Source organism: Ambystoma mexicanum, chromosome 8 (assembly GCF_040938575.1).
Source record: "Ambystoma mexicanum isolate Mex_15411 chromosome 8, UKY_AmexF1_1, whole genome shotgun sequence".
NCBI lineage: Eukaryota > Metazoa > Chordata > Amphibia > Caudata > Ambystomatidae > Ambystoma > Ambystoma mexicanum.
This window is the reverse complement of record NC_090929.1, coordinates 312,071,398-312,096,508: the sequence shown is the minus strand read 5'-3', so window position 1 is coordinate 312,096,508 and position 25,111 is coordinate 312,071,398. Positions and strand designations below refer to the sequence as shown.

The 25,111-nt window shown below is 44.6% G+C and overlaps 1 protein-coding gene across 1 annotated transcript in view; it reads left to right on the top strand.

The window, feature by feature from the left end:
• The window catches only part of LOC138471871 (ficolin-1-like), a 546,996-nt gene that overhangs the window by 5,850 nt on the left and 516,035 nt on the right, over window positions 1–25,111 (top strand). The window contains exon 2 of the mRNA XM_069609730.1: window positions 2,327–2,440. Coding sequence (XP_069465831.1) covers window positions 2,327–2,440 — 114 coding nt within the window. The remainder of the gene's footprint in view (window positions 1–2,326; window positions 2,441–25,111) is intronic.

Here is a 25,111-nt window from a genome sequence, read left to right as displayed (position 1 = left end):
ACTTTGGTGAATTGTTTTATAACTGATGTGTAAATAAATGTATATTCTTTTACTCAGAAACCTTGAGTCAGTGTTTGTTTGAACCATATTAATTACTGTCCTTTGTGTAACTATTGGTACTGCTCACTTTACTCTTGAGATAAGTCTGGCTGCTCAGCCATCGCTACCACTTTACTGTGTACTACAGGCTTGTACCAAAGTTGAATTTGTACTGTCACTTGTAGTCGTAATTGTGTGTGCTGTTCTCAAAGGGTACTGCATATGGTTCTGCCTAACATGGGGGGCCTGCTCTGGGCATCCAGCAGGCCCCAGGGTGGTATGGGACATCAGAACCATTGTGGCCCAGTGCCTCTGGGGGTTGGGGCCAGCTATGCACATCCAGCAGGCCACCGGGTGCTATGGGGCATCAGCACCATCTGGAGTGGGGGCAGGGCGAACCATGTCTACGACCATGCACACCTCTGGCACCGTCCTAGCACGAGGGTCCCACAGCATCATGAATTGCAGACATGTGCTCTCACGGTGTGGGCCTGCAGACCTACATGAATGAGACATGCACTCAGTCGTTACTCTGTGGGAGTCTGCTGCCGTTCTGGTGCAATGTTTCTGCAGAGGCTCTTTTTATTAGCAAGACACGGTCATTGCCCATGTTAAAAGGTCAATACACAGGGGTGGGACACATTCCCTTAAAGGGGCAAATCACTTGGGAGGGTCAAACACCACATGCCTCCTTTTCCATAACAAACAAACAAATGTTACTAAAACATAAACGAAGCCCTCTCCCCGTTACCGAACGATATTACTTAGTCTACTTCCGGGGCAGGGTAAGGGTTGTTGGGTGGGTGGTTGGAGCAGTGCACTTGGAGAGACAAATGTACACTGCTGAAACAGTCTTTATAGCGATTCATCAATTGCACAAAAGCACGTGTAAGCAGCTGGCTCTAGTATAACTCATTCGGAAAACCTCAACTGGGATTTGTACCCGGGCAACGTGTCTTCAGGTGTAAAACATGCGGCAGCACAGGCCAATTAAGGCACTGGCGGGATCCACATCCCTCTCACCTTCTACTATATACATTTGTAGCATTTGGATTTTTGGATACTGGATATGTATACATGCACTTATATATGCATACCTACAGATGGAGTTACATGTATCTATGTATTTATATATCTATGAATACATGTATGTGCACACACATACACAGGCACATACATATGTATATATGAAGGATAGTCCATTTGAGTCAAGTCACACATTCCACAATACCACCTAGAAGCAATCGCTGGAAGTTCATTTCCAGTTTTGAGCCACATCAACAAGGTATTGTAGGTTTTAAAATTAGCCCAAATGCAAGCCTTTTTTCTCCAGGAACTTGTCTTTATCTTTATCTTAGAGGGGAGTGCCAATTCATAAACAGCTCAGTCAACAAAATAGACATTTTGCAAGGCTGTCAAGACAATATTCCTGGTTTCTCCCCTGTGCTGTATAGGGGATCATCAGTGCTGTATAGTCTTGACAGCCTTGTGGTTGGAGAATTGGGGTATGTATACACAGCACCAATAACGTTTTGGAGGGATTGCACCACACATTTCCCTTTTGAATTGTGGTGTTTACATGAGGCATCCCTTTAACGAAGAGATGCAGGGATCATGACCCTCACAACTCTTGACTTTTAGCAACCTTGCTTTTTCTTTCATAATTGTAGTGCCACCCCAGCCAGGCATGGAGGCCCTGCTCCTTAATTATGTAAGCAAAGGCATTTCTTTGTAAAGCCCGAAGGAAGAGCTTCAGGCTATAGTGAAAAAAGGCTTGGCCTGGGCTTATCGGCTGGGACTACCTGGGAGTTTAGGGAGCCCCCACAGTGCCCCTTCGCATGTTTCAGACATTGCCAGGGTCTGCTTAAAGCCGTGGTTATACCACTATAATAGTGATAGTGCAGGGGGGTTAAATGAAAAGGGAAAAAAACGAAAATATCAGAGGATGTTGTGGATTAGCTACCAAACTAAAAGACAGCAATGTTTAGCTGCTCTTAGGCAGGAGACATTTTAAACAATGTTAAAAGACAATATTAACATATTACCTTTAGGATGAAAATACTCGCCCTGAGCACTTAAGGGGTTGAAAGGGAACCAAGCGCTGATACCCACCTGAGCCATTTCACTTTTTATGCATTTCCAAAATGTTCATAAATGTTTGGCCGTTTTCGCAGTACACACATTTGCTTTTTTTAATTACCTAGGGTTTCTCACCACTATAGCAAGGTCTTGCTATATTTGGTGTATTCTTCTTCTTGCGTATGCCTAAAATGTATTTTTTCTTCAGAGGTGCAGATTGTTGGCCTTACTGGGAATGAGAAACTAGCCATCCTGAGGGGATGTCCTGGGAGTCCCGGAGCAGAGGGGCCTAAAGGAGCGCCCGGAGACCCCGGGACAAAAGGTACGTTCTGAAACAGGAAGTGAATGATCACTGGAATTTGTCTAGTGAGTGTGTCTTTCTTTTCATGCGTTATTGGTGGGTGTGGTTGCTGCATTCCCCATAGACATTTGCAGTGGTAGTGCTTAGACTGGACTGGTGAAATGGATCTATACGCGTCTTTTGTCAAGACTGCCAAATTAGATGCAGCCCATGCAATTTAAGCCGGTTCCATGTAATAATGTCCCCGCAAAATAGTCGCCGGTTTTTGCAGAGACATTATTACATTGAACATGCAGGGAACACCCCCACAACCCCTGAATTTTTATTATTTTTAGAAGGGGAGCATCCCCGCAACCCGTCCCCATACATAATGTTACCATATATAATGTCACCAATGTATGGGGACACTATTACCGGATACCTTTCAGCCATGACATTTCCTGGCTTCATTATCACTGCCTTGAAGGTACTGATGTAAATAGCCCCACAAGGCGTGCTCTTTATGCAATCGATGTGTACGTGGCTGCTGCTGAAGAGAAGGACGTCAGCATCAGGAACTAATCAGAGAGCGAGGAGAGGTGAAGGAAAATGAGACTTAGGGAAGCTGTGGCAGGTGGAGTAGTGCTGTGTGGAAGAGGACTGCAGGGAGGCAGAAGGATGAATACCCAGCTGGAAACAGGTGACCGCATAGGCAGAAGGTGGAAAATCCAGGTAGCGATTTGTTGGAGAAACACTGGATTAAAAATGAAAATTAAAAAGCACAAACACGTACGAAAACACATGCAGGGAATACGTGGCTGTTCACGGATGGGGCTGAGAGCGAATTTGATAGTGTGGAGAAGAGCAGGATTGTCAGTCATCAGGAGATTGCGTCTCACAACTTTGGCAGTGCAGTAACATGTGTATGTTATTCCATTGCCACCAAATTTTTGTTGGTAACGGAATTACTGCTGCTTTTACCGCACTGCCAAATTCCGAATTTGTCTTGTAATGGAGGATTTACTCCAGTGTCAAGATGGAGGTAAATCCTACACTCTAATGTTATGTTAAAGGTACTTATATAGCGCACCATCGCCAACAGAATTGGTCCCCAGGCGCTCTGGCGGATCTTTAAACAGGAAGGACGGGTAGGGTTAGTCGGGAGGATGGGGAGCAGGAGAGTGGGAGAAGTGATGTGCTGTTGGCAGCTACAGCTCGGTATACACCGAGTGCTTGGCTTTGGTGCTAGTATCGGATCGGGCGAGACCTCGAGTGCTGTAGGTGATGTTTATGTGTTGTTGATGCAGTGTGGTAAAGTGCGTGCGGATTGAGGGTTGGGTTAGTGGGATCTGTGTCCTGATTCAGGTACCTCCTATTCCGTTAGAGTTGTATCCCTGTGGGTTGGGCTGATGCTGCTTCCTCATGGGCCGCCTCGCTTTGTTGGTGCTGTGCTGACTCGGCTGTATCATAGTGAGTAATTGTTTGGATTGATAGGTGTGTCTAAACCTTTCTTCGGGTGTGGGATTGGGTTGGTAATCTCTATTCTCTTGTTATCTAGTGTGACACTGGTCAGTTGAGGTTTTGAAAGGTTCAGGGTCTGAGTGGTGTTGATATGGCGTTCTAGTGCTTCTGTCTTGGTGAGCCTGTGTATTCAGTCGTTAGTTTCCCCCTGTCATGACTGTCTTTCCGTTGGTTCTTTGGTTTCTGTTGGGTGAACATCCTTGGCGATGTTGTTTGGTTGTAGTTTGTGTGATGGGGCATTGTTCTTCCCGCTGTGTAGTATGTGGACAGTGTGTAATGATGAAACATTCTGTTTCTCACCCACTGGGTTGGGGCTTGTGGTGTAGTGCTTACTTTCCCTCTCTGTCTGTTGTCCTTCAGTGTGTTGGGATTGGCTATGGTTTAAGGTCATGGTCCTCTTGATGATTCCTCCTAGTGTTTGTCTTTGTCTTGCTATGTATATGGTCTTTGGTTGTATTGCGGTCGTCTCCCGGTGAAAAGCCAGGTTTTGGAAAAATTGGATCTTCATGTGACACTTTGTCCAATATATCTGTTACATCGTCCTGTTCAAAAACAGGCGTGGGGCTGGCCCATCCCATATACTCCTGGTCATGAGTTGTCAATATGTTACATCGGCATGATCTCCTGGATCTGCCTTACCAAAATCAATTTCAGGAGCAGTGTCAATACCACTCCCCTCTTGGTGTTAGGGAGAACTCCAAATGTGCCAATTCCTCCCACCTTAGAGCCTTCCAGCTCTTTTGCTAAATGTTGGGACTTTGAACTTTTTAATTCTGGTTGTTTTCAGTGTTTATTTTCTCTAGTTATGGAGTCTAAACAACTCCATAGGCATCTTTTTATTTGTTTCATACAGCAACCTCAGTGCAGAGGCACAGAGAAACCTTTTTAGGCCCTCCCAAGGTTCAAATACCCTCTCTGGGACAAACCACCGTCTCCCAGAGTAAGCAGAGCGAAATGGACCTTAGCAGTCCTTTTAAATTCCTAGACCCAGCACACACTATCCTACAATAGAGTGCTGGAGGCGTCACTCAGCATCCATCTAATGCCAAAAATATGCTGAATTATCGCAGCGGAATTACCACTCACAGTAACTCCGCCTGTGATGATTCCTCCATTTTGCTTGAGGTACTTCCTGCTATTTTCTACCATACTTATAATTTGACAAAGAAGGCAAAATGACGGTAATGGGTGTTACCACTATCTTTTATCACGGCTGCAGCCTCGTGATGTGGCCATTGTCTTTAAACCAGCCAGTCACTGATGAGAGAAAATGTGCCCAGCTATAAAGGTGCAAAAACAAACCACTTGTGATCAAAATGCATTAAATAAATAAGAAAGAAAGAAATACTGGTGTTAGAAACCTATTCCATTAACCACCCCCATCTAACATCCTCTCGTTCTGAGCTGTGACCCAGCTCCACTAGAGGTGATCAGGATGTTTGGGGCACTGCTTGACAAACATTCACTATTTTTCTGGCCAGTCAGTGCACTGAAAAGAGCCAGGGAAGCTGGCCAGTGTGATGCTGGAAATGCATCGGAGGGACAGGGCCTCCGTATCCTTGTCCTTTACTGCTTTTCATCATGTTCTGTCGTGTTTGCCGTGCAGGAGTTCATGTGGGACTCCTGGCAGTGCAGCTCTCTCTCTTGGTTTCGTGAACAGACCCATGGGATACCCTTATGGCACCCATGGGTAGGGGTGCAACTCTGTGCCCCTAATGTATGTTTTTCGGCACCTGTGGGTGACCCACAGAGCAGGGTACGGGCTGGTGGCAGCTCCGTGCTGAAATGACTGGTGCCCTGAGTGTCCTCCATTTTGGGATGCCCAGGCCCTGTCATTGAAATTGGTAGATTCCTGATGGAGACAAAATGGCCCCCATGGCCTCTTGCCTTCCATCGCCTGTTACCTTGATCTTCCCGAATTCCCGGGAAGCCGTGCCTCTGTCCCTTCCCCCTGACTGGCTGTTGGGTGGAAGTTCCATATATGGTAGTGTAGGGAAGTGCTGACCAGACTGGCTGGAGCCTTCCCAATGACCGTATGTTGTGGGTACACCTGTGGGTGGGACCTGGGTGAATAGAGTGTGTGACGAATACGCATTCTATGTTGTGGGTGTCTAGTATCTGGTGGTTGACACAATGACTGAGACAGCCCTGCCCGAAAACCGGTATGAATGCAGTATGAAGTGTTGAATGTTTCGGTACTTGTCCCAATACATATAACTTGTTGTGAGTGTCTGGAGAGAAGTGAATGGCTTGAATGCACTGTGTGCCTGATTGGTTGCCTGCCTCCATGAATGCCCTTTGTAGTGATTGGATGCTTCAGTGTGACCCAGCGGAATGAATGGTAAATCAACAGTATATCTGGGGACCTCTCACTGCTAGGAAAAGTGTTCAGAAGTGTTCAGAGCTGAAGTCCAAACTACAAGAGTAACTGGACTGAAACTGATGCTTGACCTTGAAGCCCTGCTGGAAGAGAAGAATTGCTGTTGCTCTCCTTTGCAATCTGAAAGCTGCTGTGTCTCCAAGGACTGACCCAGAGAGGACCTGGTAAGGCACCCTCTTCCCGAGCTATGAGGGACCATCGTGCACCAGCAGATCTTTGCCAAAGCTCCCTGGTAGACAGACCTTCGGCAGGCTGCTGACCCGATACAGAGACTGCTGCGGAACTCCAAAGAGAAGCACCCGGACTGTTGTCCACTGTGCTCGCGTTTGCCTAAGAACTTAATTGATCCAAGGACGCTCTCGTCCGCATCGTCGCCGCTGTATCCTGCTGGAGAAGGCCTGACCGTCGACGTGCCGAGGAGCATCCGCCGGTGGGTTTCCCGCCACCCAAAGACCACAGAGACGCCGACGACTCGATGCCCTTGCTGGGCCACAGTTCATCAAACTCTTTGCGGTGCAGAACTGTCGACACCGAGGTGCCCCGCACGCCACTTCCTGGCAAGACTTTTACGCTTCCCCGTCAACGAGCACCGCTAGGAACGACGCAGCCACTTCAGCGTCGTAGCTCAACCTGTTCTCCGCCGGACGTTCGACGACCCGTGACTCCTGCCTTAAAGGGAGGGCACTGAAGAAGGGCCGTCTTTTCCCCGACACGGAACGCTACAACACCAAGGTACTTTGGGGTTGCAGAACTATTGGAAAGTCTAGTGTGACCAATATATGCACTGGGCTTGTGATACAGCTTTGCTTTACAGGTTGCCCAGGTGGGGGGATCTCCACACAGAACTGTGTCTATTTATCGGGGCCAGTATTCTGCCAATTGCTAAACCATCTTGCTTTCCTTCCTCTCTCTACAGCTGGCTTCCTCTTTATTCTGATCTGTGTGTCATTCTGACCGAATGCACCTTAATAAGATCTAATAACGTTAGTGGTAACACTTTAGAAACTGTATATATTTACCATTGCTGATTTTCAGAGTACAAATTGAGTTATCGTGATAGTGTATATACCTTTGAACATTAATTATATAAAGACTGTGTTGTAACTGATACAGTGTGTGGACATTCCTTTGTGGGTGCTTGGGCACTACAATGTACTTAAGAACCAGCTTGCATCACCTCCTGAGAAGCTAGGCCTTAATTGCTCGACCACAACTACCAATCATAGAGAATCTTGGCTGGGGTCGTCTGTGCCTCTCCTCTACCATATAGAGAGCAGAAGTACAGATACCCCCCACCGGCGTCTTTAGAGCCAGGGAAGATGCTGCCCGCCCCCTGTGTTCTACAACGCGCTACTGAGGGGGCAGGCCAGGAGGTGAGCCAGGCAGCTTCCCCATGGCAACGGGGAGGCCGCTGAGAACAAAAATGGCACAGCAGTGATGTCGGGTTGGCCCCCCCAGCAAATGGGGCCCACTCTGAAGTATTATAAATACCACAGGTGTGCGGCAGTGAGTGTGGGCTGTTCCCAATGTACTCAGGGGGCTGCCCAGGACAGTTTTTGAGAGGTGAGCGGGCAGCGCAGTGAATACTGGTCGCCCCATGTGGTGGATGGAGTCACCATGAAGCATGAAGAGGGCCCAGAACCCCATCAGGAGTCATCAGGGGGCAGGCCCTGCTCGCAGCCAGCTTGCCGCCAGACCACCAGAACTACCAGCCAGCCACCCACCAGGAGCAGCTCTGCACTCGCTCGCCCAGAGCCAGCGCCCCATGATGTAATAGATGGCACCAGTTCCGGTCTTACCTCTTAGTCAGTTTCTAACCAGGTCTCTGCCCATCTTGGTCTGTTTCCTCCGGAAATAGTACATTCCTTGGACATATTTCTGCAGAATTAGCAATCAATGTGACAAAACCTCTTCTGAGAATGAACAAAAGATAAATATTCTTGTTCTCTGGATTGTAACCCACTAAGGAGAATCTGAACCACGCTTTCTCTGTTTTTGGCATAACAGAGGAGAATATTCATTTGCATATCAGTCACATCTATGCCCATATGCCCCAGGGCCTGGCTGCGCTTTATAAATAAACTAAATACAAACTAAATACAAATACAAATCTCACTGTATGGGAAGTCCAGTACCAAAGGTCAGGCAAATAGCGTCTCAGTAAGATTACCAACAGCAACCCAAACACGTGTTTCTTCATCCTTAGAAGTCATCAGTAAGGTGCAGCTGAGGTGCAGCTATATCTATAGGCACAGAGAGCAAGGGGTCGGCATCTGAATTCCCCTACTCAGAGTGGAACCCAGCCAAGACACTCCCAAATGTTCTAGAATGCTGGCGAGGTGCTAGTAGCCCAGTCAGCTGTTTGCTGCGGCTCCACTGGCTTTTTTAACCTTTATGGGCAACATTTTGGGGTTGAAGACAAATAATATTACACGTTATAATTGTAATATGCTTTCTGCAGGGAATCAGAAGTTAGTTGGTTAACTGAGCTTAAACAACAGGCTTTAAAGGTGGATTTGGGGCCTACTTCTCCAGACACGAAAGGTCCCCCAAACGGCCTGCTGCAACAGAAATGAGGCAATTTTGTTGTACACTGTGTGGAGCTACGTGCATACTTTGAGTCAGCCGAAGGGGGTGGACTTGAGGCACAATTTAATGGAGCACTGTGAACGCCCATGCTTGAACCGCACATGATCAGTGGGTGCCCTAGCAACAGTCCAAGTACCCAGCTTGAACATATAGATTGCTAGAAAGAGGCAAAATACAGATAAATATAGATAATCAGAAGCAGGGTGCTTCTTAAAGCTCTAACTGCTCTGGAAGAGCACCATGCCCAAAGAAGAAGCATACAACCTCAGTAGCTGGAAAGCCAATCAGAGCAGAAGCAGCACCAAGTAAAGAGTCTATGCAGCTTGTTCAAGTAAAATCGTAGTACTTTAGTACAATTCTGAGGAAGAACCGAAATAAAAAGGAAAAAAAAGAAAAAGGTAACTGCCATTTTTTATTAAATGTTAGGAGGTTCACAAATTTAAAATAAAATCATAGTGGGGCGTAGCTTACAGCCCTACAAGATGGCCACCCTGGGTTAGCGCTCCAATCTTTAGGTCCCATTTTACTGTTTTATTTGCCTAGTTGGATCGCACAACTACATCTAACTATCTGCATTGTGGCTGCAAAAACTTCAGCTTCGTTCTTTTATGTACCCGTTTATCTAATTTCCTTCATCAGGTTTTCCTTCGATGCCGATGCTGGCATTCTGACATGGCAGCCAGTGTCAGGATTGTCCAGGTCTGCACTATTCGGCATGTTTCTTTTTGTCCACCTTCACCATAACTCAATGGTACCCTCAGAGGTATTCTTCAGCCTTTTTTCGTGAAGTGCCGGTTGCTTTCCGACAAGTTCATTGTTTATTAATGCTCTGTCTCCATGTTACCAGAGGCGTCTTATATACCGCCTCCAACTAACTGAAAATCCACTTGAGGCATCACTGTTTTCATCAATATGGTAACGGTCAAGTACTTCTCTTTTGACTTTCCATGTGATTTTTTGATATGTTTACTGCAGCACTAATGACATGTTTCACCACACCCCCCTTTGACAATATTATACTTTAATATTCAATATGAATGATTTCTGAATATGGATTTTCAGTATATTCTAATAAACGCATACTATAGGTGAATGCTGATGTGACCTTCCACTGCCTTCTTCAATAGATACCTTTTCTCTGAGGGGAGATCTGATGTTGCTGGAAAGGTTTCACTATTTTTATGCCACTCATACTGCATTATCTACTGTACGTTCTTTTGTGATTAAAAGAGCACAGTTCCTCCTGTATATATAAATAAATAAATCAATTATCTTTGTATCAGTCTTGGTCAAGGCAGCCTAATGGGATTCAGCGCAGTTTCGAATAGTACGTGACATTCGTTGTTAATGCGCACATATCTATAAGATTGTGAGCCTCCACAGTCAATAACAAATCGAGGCATCACTCTGGGACTACTTCTTCTTGGAACTATGGCTTCAAATGTTCTTTATAATATGGAATGTGGGAGAAGCTTGAATACCCTGTATCAGGAAAGTTGGATCAGGATATCTCCCGAACATTCTTCATCAGATAGTGCCCAACAGGTGATGGGGGAGGTGCTACTAGTGGGTTGTGTTCTGGCCGTCAGACATCTGTCTTTTAAGGTAAGCATCTTGAAGTATTTGAGCTCCCATATACTTCTGTGTGTGCTATTAAATCCTCATCGATCGATACTGCAATGTGTGCTCATCATGTGTGAAGTGGATGGTCTTACTTTTTTGTTGATCAATATGGTGTATCTATACAGGTCCATTGTTTCATGCAGCTTCTGACAGCTCTGACCTATATACTTTCTATCCAGGTGTTCTTGCATTGTATGAGGTATTCAACATTGGATGATCTGCAGTTTTATGTCCTTTGAATCTGTATGGTTTGTTTCTTTGGTGTGTTATGGCAGATCCAGTTCAGATGTGTTGGCACGTTTTGCATTTCATAACATTGAATAGGTGCCTTTCAGGTCTTCTTTGTTCTTGACCTAGTGGAAACATACTCCTGGTCACAAACCACAATGACCTTTAGAACGCAGACATCTTGCTACACCAGTATGCTGATGACACCCTGCTGTACCTAAAGTGAACTTCTCCAACAACATCACTTGACTCCGGATGTGTATGACAAGTGCATACCTGAAACTCAACCGTGCCAAAATGGAATTTGTGCTCTCCGACCACGCATTGATATGATATGATATGGCATTTACAACGTGCCTATACGCAAGTGTTTCAAGGCGCGACGAGGCAGGGGGGGGGAACAAAGGGAAGACTGACAGCGATCCTACTGGGCCAGGTGAATTCAGATCGCGCAAGTGCATGGGAAGGGGGTAAAGGAAAGTGCAGGGGGTAAGGGAGAGGGGAAAGTGCAGTACATAGGAATAAGAAACCATCCAAGAATGGCAGATCGACAAGCAACTAGAAGGAATCACCCCCCAACTTTCCCAGTATTCCATATCTCTCAGGTTCGTTGTGGACAGCAACATCTCCTTTCAGCAACACATCAACAAGAAAGTGCAACCCACATTGTAGCAAATCATGCTGCTCCACATGATTAAGCACTTCCTCTCCCACCAGTACTTCCAGACAGTGCTATAAGGTCCTCATGATTGAACATATTCTTGGGGCAACAGCCTGCTACCGGGCTCCTAGTCGTACACCTGTCTCCCCGCAAAGCAGTGCATGCAGCAGACTGTGTTATGAGCAGTGGTGGAAGTGTCCGAAAAGAAGTAGTGGAACTATGTTCCCTGCTGGGCTGGCATGACTCCCCACAAACCCCATTGATATTCCCCGGCCACGTGCAATACAAACCCCCAAACAAACATGCCTTGCTGTTAAGGGAACGTTCAGTGCAGTGCACTGAAGTGCAACTTTCAACTTCTTCCTAAACTTTTATTCTAAAGCGAAATCTTTTAACATAAAAGTATAGGAACGGTAAAACGTAATAAAAAAAAGTGTAGGAGCACCGCTCCCAACCGCTCCCGCCCACTTTGACCGCTGGTTATGAGATGTTTTAAATAAATATACCACATCACCCCCATCCAGCGCAATCTTCACTGGTTCATTATCCCTGTCAAAATCCTTTTCAAACATTGTTGTATCGCCTACAAAGCGACCACCGCAGGGATGCTCACCTACCTTGCAGACAACCTTAAGACCTTGGGAGGTACACACTCCTCTAGGAGCCAGACCATTGCTAGGCTGTAAGCTAAACTATTCCACAGGTAAAAAGACAAGTACACAGCTCTTGTTCTGCTACGCCCCAGCAAACTGAAACAATATCCCGGTGTCAATCAAGACATCTCCAATGACCCTGCAGTTCAGAAAAGATTGAAAATCATGCTCATCCAAATATTCCAACGCTTTACTTAGGTAACTCTGCCCCAGGTTCTACCACCCCTCCAGACTCATTGTAAACTTCCCTCCTGTTCCTTGAACTCTTGTACATCACACTGTTGCTCTTGAGGCTTATGTTATATGAAACATGAATAAAAATACTTGGACCATGATAGGTTTCTTGGTTGCTTGCATGCAATGAGGGGAGCTTCTTTGAAAATATATCCTGGCAACGTATTCCTGTTAAATACAGGTTGTAGGCTTTTACAGTCCTATTCAGTTGTGTTAATGCTGTGCAATAGTTGACAATCTCTGTATTTTGGCTGTCTCTGTATTGTAGTAAGTTGTGTCTGGGAATTTTCAATGCACAAATTGCTTATCAGTTTGTCTGGTTGAACGCCCCTTTTACAAGAAAGGTGTATAGAGTTTTTCATGTTGATTGTCCCTTGTCTTCCTGCTGGAACGTATGTACTGGTACCAGATGGCCTGGCTGTAGGTAACATATTGTTTTATGTGAATTTGAAAGAAACATGCCCCATCAGTGTTTTTTCTGTGTACAGCTGTTTCTACGTGGCCATTCCTTTTAACAGAGGTATGTTTTATGAAATTACTGGGGGGAGGGGGCGAGGGGCCTTTAAGACTGGCTCTGTCTAACCTTGAGAACATATTATATAGTACAAGCAACAATGATTTTTATTGTGAAATGCATCTAGGAATGTGGACTGTTCTCAGTGAAAACTGTTCTGTGTTCCCTGCATCCAGCACTATTATGGTGATTTAGATAAGGCAACCATTCCAGACTTGCATTCACTGGATACTATTGCTTCTTCCAATGGAGTTTAAACCGAAGTGGCTCTTTATTTTGCAGTGAGAAGGAACTGACCAGTGGGTTACTCCTTTCCAATCATTTCATTCTGCATCATATGATAAACAACGGTTTGGGGCTTCAAAAATTATGCTTTGTTCCCTCTCTGTATACTATTTCTAGTTAGTTCAATAAAGGGTATAAAAACCTGAATTTTGCATGATCAAAGAAAAACTGGAAAGACAGAGCCAAGTGTGGGGTGTGAAACACAGACACCCACAAGCAAGACGGAGTGTCTGGATGGATGAATAGTATGTGTCCACAAACATACTCCTCAAAACTTTCCCAATCACGCCTCCCAACTGAAACAACACCATCAATCGTAGGAAAGAAATGGATGGAAATATGGGAATTATAACTGCAATTAGGCCCCTTGGGCCAAAAGAACGAAAAATAAGTGTTCGTACAAAAATACAATTTGTCATCCATTTACCACCACAACACCTCATCACCCGCCATTACCTGTAAAAAACTAAGGTTGGTGGTGGACCTATGAAAAGACCTATGGAAAGAGAGAGAGAGTTTTCGTGGGTAACAGGAGTCCATAGACCACGAACTGCATGAGGACAAAGCAAAACATACAAATAGCCCATGAGGAACAAAATTGCTGGCAAGTAGAAACACAGAGAAAGGACAAGGTCCAATCCCATGCTGTCAACCGAAAGTGTGATTATGACAGAGACCCCATTCAAACTATGGGTGGCACAAATCAATTGCCAGTCTGTTAACAAGCTGCAGGTAGGCACGAGGAATCCAGGTGGCAGCAGAAACATAATTGGGTCCGAAAAGGTATCATGATTCTGAAGCCTACTTTAGCATACATGATATCTGGATATCCTCAGTCACTCAAGAGGTTAGGTAATAGCGGGTCCAGCAAGCAGGCTTAAGGTCAGAACACAAGAGAGCCAGAAAATAGGAGAGGAGGGTTCAGAAAATACAGGAAAGACCCGAAACAAGTCACAGGAATATGGGGAATCATACAATAGGACTAATTTACAAATCACTGAATTAAGTACCCACTTTAGTGGCGTTTTCTTATGCACTGTCTACAGACCCAGAAGAGCACACAGGAAGTCATGCATACATGCTGGGACCTCTGATACTGTAAATACTAGGGACGATGCCAGGGAACAAGATGGGAACGTGGCTTGGAAGCAGTAAATGACCTGGCACCCATGTCCCTCAACTGTGGTGGGCTAAATCATATCCATCAAGCAACCATAAATAATGGGACATCAAGTTCATTATAAACTGCAATGGGTTGTATTTAGTTGGGAAATAACTATTCCAAGGACTGATTATACCAGATATCACCGGACAAACCCTGAAAAGCCAAAATACATCATAGCCAATTCTATATTTTAGAATCCAAATCCGAACATCATCTACACAGGTACCAATGTTTCACATGATGAGGAAACCAACATAATTGAAGCCACAAGGTCAATGATAAGATTATAAAGTTCAACCCCTGAAAAACAGGCAATCCTTCCAATCCTCCTTCCAAGACATTACCCACCAGAAGAGGAGGCTAATGATATCAACATGGACGTGGCAGGATCATGCTCTAAAACACTGACATGCATAAGAATTGCGTTATATGCGCTCATCAACACTAGCAGAAACAACTTCGAGATATGGACCTTTGATAGTTGCACAACACCACAAGATCACAACTCTAGACTGAGACCCAAACAGGCACCACTGATGCAGAGAGAAAAGATGGTATACATCTTGATAGACTCAGAACATTGAAGACATGCAAATCACAGTCCCAATACGTAAACATTGATTAGGGACTCTTATGGTAAGGACAACTCTGATTCCACCAGGCTGGCAACACTGACAAATGCCAAACAATAGGAAACTACATTGAAAAAGAAGTGAAACTCTTTGCCATACTGCCACATCATGATGAATCGCACTAAGAACCGTCCAAACACCAAGACAACACAGTCATGGAGGTGAAGGTGGTAGAGGATCAAACAACATATCACCTGGTTTCCTGAGCGATGCCTGCACCCCCTCGGTGCACCCTGCAGCCACTGCCGATGCCTTCTCCGAACGTACCCAGTACTTTGCTAGCATCACTGCATTTGACTGCTACCACCACTGACTCTAAACAAGCTAGCTATACTGACTCTAGTTCTGTTACCACTTCTGTACTGAAACATGTTAGCTACACTGAACTTGACCATACCAAACCTATCTTTACTATGTCTACCGTGCCTAATCATGTTAGCCCTACTGCATCCAGCTCTGCTACTATGTTTAGCATGTTATCTATACTGAGCCCTGCCATACTGCATCCCTTGTTGTATGAATGTGCCTGAACCCTGTATCTAGCTGCCCCCGTGGTATGTATGTGCCTGTCTGCCTGAACCCAGTATCTAGCTGTCCCCCCTTGTTGTACATATGTGCCTGTGTGCCTAAACCCTATATCTAGTTGCCCCCTCCCTGTTGTGTGTATGTGCCTGTGCCCTCTATCTAGCTGCACCCCTCCCTATTGTGTGTATGTGCCTGTGCCCTCTATCTAGCTGCCCCCCTCCCTGTTGTGTGTATGTGCCTCTGCCCTCTATCTGTCCCCCCTCCCTGTTGTGTGTATGTGCCTGAACCCTGTATCTGGCTGTCCCCCGTTGTTTCTAGCTGCCCCCCCTTTTGTATGTATGATCCTCTGTGCCTGTACCCTGTATCTAGCTGCACCCCCCCCCCATGTTGTATTCAGGAGCCTGTGTGCCTGAACCTTGCATCCAGCTGCCCCCCTTGTTCCCACTTGTCATCACTGCATCTTTGTGTCACGCCGCCCTGCAACATGGAGTTAGGCTCCTCGAACTTGCCCACTTGGTTTGACTCTCTGCATCTTTGTGTCACAGCCGCCCTGCAACATGGGGTTAGGCTCCTCGAACGTTCCCCCTTGATTTGACTTTCTGCCTCTTTATATCGCAGCCACCCTGTAACATCGAGATAGGTTCCTCGATTGTGCCCACCTGTACCCTACGGCACCCTGTGACTTAGCTGCCCTGTAACATAGGGCTAGGCTACTACACTGTGCTCACCTGAACTCTACTGTCCTTTTATTATGTAATTACCTTCTGTTTGTTCCTGCCTGTAACCTAATTCCAGTAACCACCTTAACTTTACTGTTCTCTGTGATGTAACCACTTTTTGTTCATTCTGGCCTGTACCCATAAGCACTGTCACCAATTTCTTAAGCATAAACACCTAGATACCTCCTGGTTTGGTGCACTATTTAAATAAATAAATAAAAAATAGTTTTGCAGCACAGAATAAAAGTTGCCCCAGTCAGTCCATGACAGGATAGCTGAAATTGAGAAAGTCATGCAAGCTGAATATGCGGAGGTTACCCACATGTCGTAAGGAAATGTCGTAACAGATTCCACTTCACAGAAATGACGATTTTTCAAAGCAACTTAAAATCAAAGTTATACACACATGCCACGCTTTACCATTAGTAAGTTAAATATACAAGGACTGAAATCACACAGTTTGGAGAACAACAAACTTCTTTGACGAAAAGAATAACAATAATATCATAATTCTTGAATGGCACAATTCATCATCAGATGCTGTCTGCTGAGAGGGATACTAGAAATGTAGAAGCCCCACCAGAGAAATAAACAAATAAAAAGGAGGGAGATAATCAGGGGGATACAAATATGCGACAAGACTAAACTAGAGGGACATGAAAAAGGAGAAAAAACAACACTGAGCCACAAATAGATTATGATTTCAGGGGTATTGATCAGATAAAAAATACATTTGTCAATGTGTATTACACATGGCTCCCAGCTTCACGCAATTGTTAAATGTTTCCTGTTTCATCTTGAATGCTTAGGCACAACTTTCCTGTCCAAAACATACAAGCGGCTATCTGCCTAGTACTGTCCTACATAGATGATGCCAACATCATCTATTTCAGCATGCCAGACTACCTGGTGTCACTCTTGCAGGGAGTGCAGAACACATTGGCTCACATGCTATTGAAATGTGCGAAACTTTGAGCATTTCTTACTTTCACTGCACTCACTACACCCGCTGCCAGTCAAAGCATGAGTAGTCTTTAAGGTAGTCTGCATGTTCCATCAGTCCTTTAATCATCTAGGCCTGTAATTCCTCAGAGACAATCTGAAATCCCAAAAGGCAACACAATGCACGGTTCCAAGCCAAAAGAGGCAGAGGAATCCCAGTATAAGGACGAAACACCATAATACCATAAAACGATTCAATACAATGAGACCGAAAAAGAACCTCCAGGGCACAAGAACATTCTTTGAAGTTGAGGTAGCCCTGACATTAAACCGCTCCTGGAATTAAAGAAGGGAGTTGCATGAAAAGAAGAACTCAACCTGCTTAGACCCCATAGCAGTCTACACAGACTGGAAGGTGTGATAAAAGAATCTTAAAATGTCTTGGATGTACCAGCTAACATTGCTGAGGTAAAGGGACACCTGAAACATATTAGATCAGGCAAAGCTCTGGTACCAGACACGATAATCAATTCAGTTATCCAACACATCATCCCCAAAACCCGTCTAGCAATCCTGACACTGTTCAATTTAGCACTCTCCTACAGACATTTCCCTAAAATATGGACTGAGTGGGTGATCAAAGTGACCATTTAGTGCCAGACAACTACATGGTTATTTGTTAATAGAGCCTTCTGGTTAATAAGATTCATATACTCTATAGTCTTCATAAACCAATAGATAAATATGTTAGGGGGCTTAGAGTGGAAGAATATTTGCATTCTTCATTAACTTTCAAATGGAACACAGAACTCTTCCTAAAACTTTTAAACAGTGCTGTTGGTGTAAAAACAAACAACCTCATCAGAGGAAGTACTCCCAAACAGGATACGACGTAAATAATCAACATGATGACAGACCACTTTCAACGAGAATAAGGAGTATGACAAGGCTGTTCTATTCAATATCTATGTGTATAGCTTGGTAATCACTCAAAGATGCCATTGAGGCCTGCATTAAGACTAGGTGACATAGAGATGAATTGCGTTTGGTATGAAGATGACCGGGCTTTTTATTGTAAAGAGAACACGAACACAATAAAGCCAGGTTTTAGGAGCCATTAAACACCTATTTTCTATTTCTATTTTTTTGTCATTTATAACACGTGGACCTGGCAGAATAGACTGCGTTTAGGCGCAGGTGGAATATCAGTATGACAGTCAGAGCAAGAACAACTGAGTGGCACCAGAATTAATAATTGAAATGGAGCCTTTTGGAATTGCAATAGCTAAGTGATGTCTCTTATTTCAAGAGGCAGAGAGTTCCACAGTCGTGGTCCATATACAAAGAAACGTCTGTCCCCTCTATGGACACAAAGGCAAGCTGGTATTATCAATAGTTTTTTGTCCTCTGATATAATTGATCTTGTGGGTTGATAGAATTAAATTCAGATTACTAGATATGGTGGACCAAGTCCATACACACATTTATACATAAAGCATAGCACTTTGAAGTCTATTCTTTGACACCTCGCCAGCCAATGTAAGGCGGTGTGAAGATTTTATACTGGAGAAGAATTTGAGGTCTTAAAATCGGTCTGACAGGCGCATTTTGAGCTAGCTGCAGTCGTCGTAATTGGCACTTTGGGATTCCTACTAAAGTGGCACAAGCATAATCCAATTTAGAAGTTACTTGGGATCCAATACTATAGGTAGATCCGACTGACCCAGAAATTGAAGAAATTGAGGAACTATGTAAGGGCATCAAAGGGTATAATACATAGGGCCTCATTACGACTACAGCTGCTGCCGGAGTCAGTTTTTTTCCGGCGCCCGGGAATGGGCAATTACCGGGTCATTATGGCCCGCCAGACCCGGTAATTGGAATGGGAACGCCGGATGCACCGGCACATTCGGAATGGTGCTGGGGCATCCAACATGGTCTGCTTGCAAGTGCCGGTCCGCCTGCGAGGTCAGACCTGGCGGGCGAAAAGGCACCCGCAAGCTGACCTCATAGTTTGCCAGGACTGTAACAACGGTACTGGCAATCTTACCGGTACCGTTTTTACTGTACCGGCAAACTTGTAATGAGACCCATAGACTGAACAATAGGACCCATTTGGTAATTACAACTCAGGTCGGACTGCCAATAACAGCCTAGGTTCTTAATCCTAGTGGTACACATGGAGGATAATCTAAATGCAAGAGGAGGAGAAGGAGTTGCGGCTGGATTGCTAAGCAGGCTTTTTAGTCCTAACAGTATAATTTCTGTTTTATTGGGGTTGAGTTGGAATCTATTCGGGTTCACCCACTGTGCAATCTCCTCGGTATACTGATCAATATTTTCCAGAGGTTTTGTGGAGTCTTCAATCCTCAAAGATAACTGGGTATCATCTGCATAAGAGTGATATCGCAAATTAAATGTGGCGATAATTGTGATCAAAGGTTGTATGTAAAAATTAAAGAGGATGGGAGACAGAAGAGCCTTGTGGGACTCCCCAAGATACTTGAGTTATAGTGAATACACACTTTTCCAGAGCACCCGTTTGTTGGCGGTCAGTCAGAAAAGAACGACACCAGGCTAGTCTTTGATCAGACATCCCTGCCACATTTGAAAGTCTTGATGATAAAATGTTGAAATCTACTGTCGAAGGCTGCCAAGAAATCCAGCATAATTAACAAGGTTAGGGCACCTTCATTCATATTTTGTAGGCTATCATTCCATACTGTAATCATACCGGCCTCAGTACTGTGTAGTTGGTGAAACCCGGATTGGTATAAATCTAAGATTTTATGCTTCTCTACATGTGACTGCAGCTGGGAGGTCACAATCTTTTCTAGTGCCTTAGTCAGCAAGTGGAGACCTGCAACTGGATGTTAATTCTACAATACTTTACTTTACAAAGGCATAAACGACACCCTGAGAGATCATACGTCTTTGATCGCTATGATGCACACTAAATTAATATTCTTGGAAGGTTTTGTTACAGCTTTGGAGAAACCGCCTCACCTGTCTCACAAAACTAAGCAGTCTCTCTTAGACGTAGGCTGTCAAACGACAAGCGTTCTGCAGCTAGCCCAATCCATACCTTTCGCTGCGACAGCTTTACATTTTATTACGCTCCCCCAAACCGATCTCACAAGAGACATGCATGAAGTCTCAACACAGACAGCTGGCTTTTCGAACTTATCTCAACCACAAACCCAGGAAAAACTAAAGTCTTCTCGGGGGCAGCAGCTTGTCCCTACTGACCCTCCTATATGCGGACCTAGTATTGGCTGCGTTGTCTTGAAACTGGCCGATCAACTACGGTCCTTACCCTCAAGGCAAGACTACAGGACCGTGTCATTTGCAAATATTCATGATAACCACAGAAACAAAGACTACAGGATCTTTGAGAAAAGGAACGTGAAGCCTGGTAAGCCAGACTCTAATGCTGTGAGCCACTTAACCGACATGCAGCTTACCCCGGGTCGAGGACTGATAGATACAGTCCCTCGAATCAGCAACAATGACTGCCCAGCCAGCAGGGAGATGGTCAAACCCTTGGTCATTGCCCATCGGCTTCCTCTGGGAACCCTGTGTGCATTTGACGATCCAGATGTGGAGCAAGGCAGACACACAAGCGAAATATCAGAGACCTTAACAGATTTGATTAATCTCTCACAACTGAGCACTTCAATGGATGATGATGTAGTAATGGCACAGTGTGACGGAACCGCTGCCCCGAATGTGCCAAGCTCACCAGAATTTTTGACATTATCCGAAAAAAGGAGAATCATTAACGAAAAGGCTGTGGCCCATCTTCAAGGAACAGCTGTCCCTGGCCCGCCAAGTTCACCAAAATCCTCGACACTATCAGGAAAAAGGAGAAACCTTACTGAAAAATCAAGTCTTGACTCATATAAACTTATGCAGGGCTCGGAAATCCAAAAGGCCATTTCGAATCACAGGTCTAAAACAAGCGTATGGGTGAATGGCGAATATATGGATCCACCAAAGGAGTGGCCGAATCGTGATTTTCCACAACATTTGAAGCGATCCATAGACCCCCCCTACTGGCATAAACCATGGCAAATCTAGCAGCCAGAGACCTCACTTTGCAAATAATGACTCAGAAAGCCCCATCCTCGCTAGACGACTGCCTGGAGAAAACCGCAATCCTCGTAGGGATGCAAACCAGCGAACCGATTCGAGTGGAAACAAGTCTTTTAAACTGGAATCCATTCTGGACAAATCTACAAACCTGATTCTGAATCGCAGAACAATTGTCCAGATTTTGCACAGTATTCCAAATTTGCATCAGTTAAGGTCTGAAGACATCAAAATTGTAGAGTTCGGAATTAAAAACAGAACCAATTACGTTTTTCTGGATATTCCATCACAACTGGTCTGTTCTATGTTGGTAAACGAGACTGAAAACCTTTGAATCTTGGCATTTGACTTAACTTTGATCAAACAACGAAGACTCCCTACTCCAACTAGGGAAGGACGAATAACTAGAGAACGTGGTCAGTATGAAACCATCGAAAAGGAATTTGTCCCACCAAGCGAGGAAAACACGGAGCATTTGAGAGCTCCAAAACCACAGACATATCTTGATCCCCTGAACAACGGAAGAAAGCCGTCTAGCCCCCATCCTGACATCAAGATAACCATGCTCCAAGAGAATTTGCCTTCAGATGGACATGAGGTAGGGCATCAGGTCGAAAAAGACTCTAATGAACAAAAGGTTGGTGATTGGTCGTGGATCCAGGACGCACTTTGCAAGAAGAAAACATAGCCACCCAGATTAGGATACTTGTCTGGGAAAGGAGGGCAGATCAAACCAGCGCGGAACTTGGACCACACTCGTCAAACTGACAAAATTAACAAGACGCCTTTAAGGCTGGCATCCTGGAATACTAGAGGGTTTTTTCACCTCACTGTTCCTAGTGACGTAAACCTGAGTGACTATGATATACTCTGTTTACAAGTGACTTGGCTGATTGATCGCCTGCACCTTGACGGATAGGATGTGATAACAGCAGATGCAGCAAAGGGCGACAAGGCACGCCCCTACTCAGGCCTTTTGACAGCTATTCGAACAGGAGTTGGCCTACATCTCAGCAAAACCATCTTTTCAGACTTGTCCTGTCTGGCGTCCATTGTGGAATGGCAATCAATGACCAATTCTAATAAGATCAGTAGTCCTGGTAATCTGCTATAAGTCACATGCTATTGGAACCCGGCAGCAATCTCAGATGTTAATTTCATCGACCTGGTCACGGCAATTCTGGATAAAGCCCTTGCAGAAAACGAGATAGACTCCATCATAATCTGTGGGGATTTAAACATACTGTTGGAACCCCCAATAAAAGGATCGAAACCTCAAAAATCTGCTAATACGGCCACTTCAAGAGGCCGAAAATGGACCTGTTTTGTCATAGCGAGAGGCTTACTCTCAAAATACAAAGGAAGGTTTGGATTACACAAACGTCCCCACGTGGGAAAGGGACTCTCAATTTTTCAATTGACTTCGGGAATTACCATCAGAAGAACACTTAATAGCGACCACAATATTGTGGAACTACTCCTTCCGCAGATTAGTACGGCTAGGTTTTACACTATGCCGGCGAGTGTACAACCTAATAATGCCGGAAATAGACTTCGCCTAAATCCTGATGACATAACAGCAATTACTGAAAAGTATTACGAAGCACAAAATACTGCCACAGTTCAGTTAAAAACTCCAGAGTATAGACCGCTCCTGCTCCCCTTTAGTCGTGGCTCTTTTAACAAAGAGAACGCCATCTCAGGACACCACACTTTCGATCTCGAAGTACACGAGAAAAAAAGGGCTATGAGACCCATCAAACGACAGGCTGCAAAATCATCCAACATAGAGTTTAAACTCAACGCGGTGCTCTTCATTAAAACTTATAAAGCCTGGATAAAACAACATAAACACAGGCTATTACAACAAGATGCACAACAAATGCTAAGAACACTCAGCAATAAAAAAATCCCAAGATTTTTGGGCACTGGTTAAAGGAGCCGCTAAGACAAAATCAGAGGTCACATCTAATAGTGTAAACGAGAGGGCCTGGATAGCTCACTTTGCTTCCCTTTTTGACGACCCACACCAGCACAATAGATTGGAAGAACCACTGGAAACAACAGCTACTTGGAACTTTAATTATGGCCCATCCGAAATTATGGAGAAAATAAAAAAGCTTAATAGCTCAAGGGCAACAGGTCCGGATGGATTGACAAATGCTATCTTAAAAGAGCATCCAAGGGAATGGTCTGCCTTCATCCACGCTATCTTTTGCGACATCTCAAAAGCAAAATCAGTCCCAGCTTCTTGGAAGCTAGCGGTGATAGTCCCAATTTTTAAGAAAGGGGACAAGTCTGATCCGAAGAAGAACTTCAGACCGATAGCATTATTAGATGTAATAGGCAACCTTTTTGGAACCTTCCTCTTGGAAAAATGTGTGGCCTGGACAACGAGTATCAACGCAATTGACCCCTTCCAGACGGGTTTCGTTAAAACCATGGGAACCTCTGTAAACATAATGCTTTTAAGCATCTTGAAACACAAAGCGCATTAAAAAAAAGTGACCTTTTTATAGCATTCGTGGACCTCGTCCAAGCCTTCGACATAGTTGATCGTCAACTCCTCTGGATGAAGCTTGAAATCTTGGGTTGCCCAGAAACTATATTAGGCCCTTTAAAAGCGTTTTAAAAGCGCTTCACACGGAAACTAAAATCTAGGTCCGTGTGAACCAAGCGGGGCTCTTGACATCTCAAATCCCGACAGATCGGGGGTGAAGCAGGGCTGCCCACTGGCTCCGGCAGTTTACAACTTTTTCACTTCAGACATTCACCATTTTGAGCCAAATCTGCGATCATTCTCTCCCACAATAGACGGAGAGAAAGTGACCCGTTTGGTCTACGCGGATGTTGTTATTCTAATAGACCAAACAAGAATTGGCCTACAAAGGCAGTTGGACAGCCTGCAGAGATACACTGCCTTGAATCGCCTAGAAATTAACCAAGCTAAAACCAAAATCATGAAATTTAAACGAGGGACTCAGAAGATCGATCGGTTTCCTTGGCAAGTGGACTTGAACCCGATTGAAAAAGTCGTCACCTTCAAATACTTGGGAACTATCACAGATAACAGCTTGGTAGAGACCCCATTTCTTGAAGACTTGAAAACCAAAGCTAAACAACTGGCAAGCCAAGTTAAAATCATGGATGCAAAATTTGGACAATTCTCTTTGGCAGCAGCTATAAAATACTACAAGGGAAAAATAGTCCCGTCCTTAACATACGGTTCAGATGGAATCCTGGGTATTCCAAATGAGATCTGGGGGCGCTTAGAATCAATCATCTGGAAAAAAACACTAAACCTTCCAGACTCAGTCCAGATACATGCCCTGCATAGAGAACTATCATTAACATCGCTGGAAGCAGTAGTGGATTGGAAAAGGCTATCTTTATATCGAAAGATAATGCTACCCAACAGTCCAATTTTGTTGGGCTTAATAAAGAAAGAAGTTGAGATCAACCCTTCTGTAAGCTTGTCTAACTGGGTGTCTCAGTTGAAAAAACTATTGGCAGACCTCTGCTGCTCGGAAGACGATCTTATTACAAATCCTCTGCAGGTAAAAAAAAATTGTTCCGTGCTGACTGGATCCGAACCTTGGATAAAGCAAGTGCTTCTAAATTGGTTGGAAAGATACCATATTCTGCTCGGAAGCGGAAAGAGTTGATGCTGTACCTTCTCATGTTTCCGGATCGGCGATTCATGGACACGTTCATGAGAATCCGCCTCAACTTAATTTCAACCAACAAAATCTTGTCTATAAGAGGCACGAGTATATCATCTGGTTGCAGATTCTACAAAGACGAGTACGAAATCAAATCTATTAAAGTTGTGATGATCAACTGCACCGGGCTGGTTGCAGAGCGTCACCAATTTCTGACACCTCTTTTTCGATCCTTACAAACATTGTACGACCATCAACGTTGGTCTGCATTGATGAGTGGCACCTCTA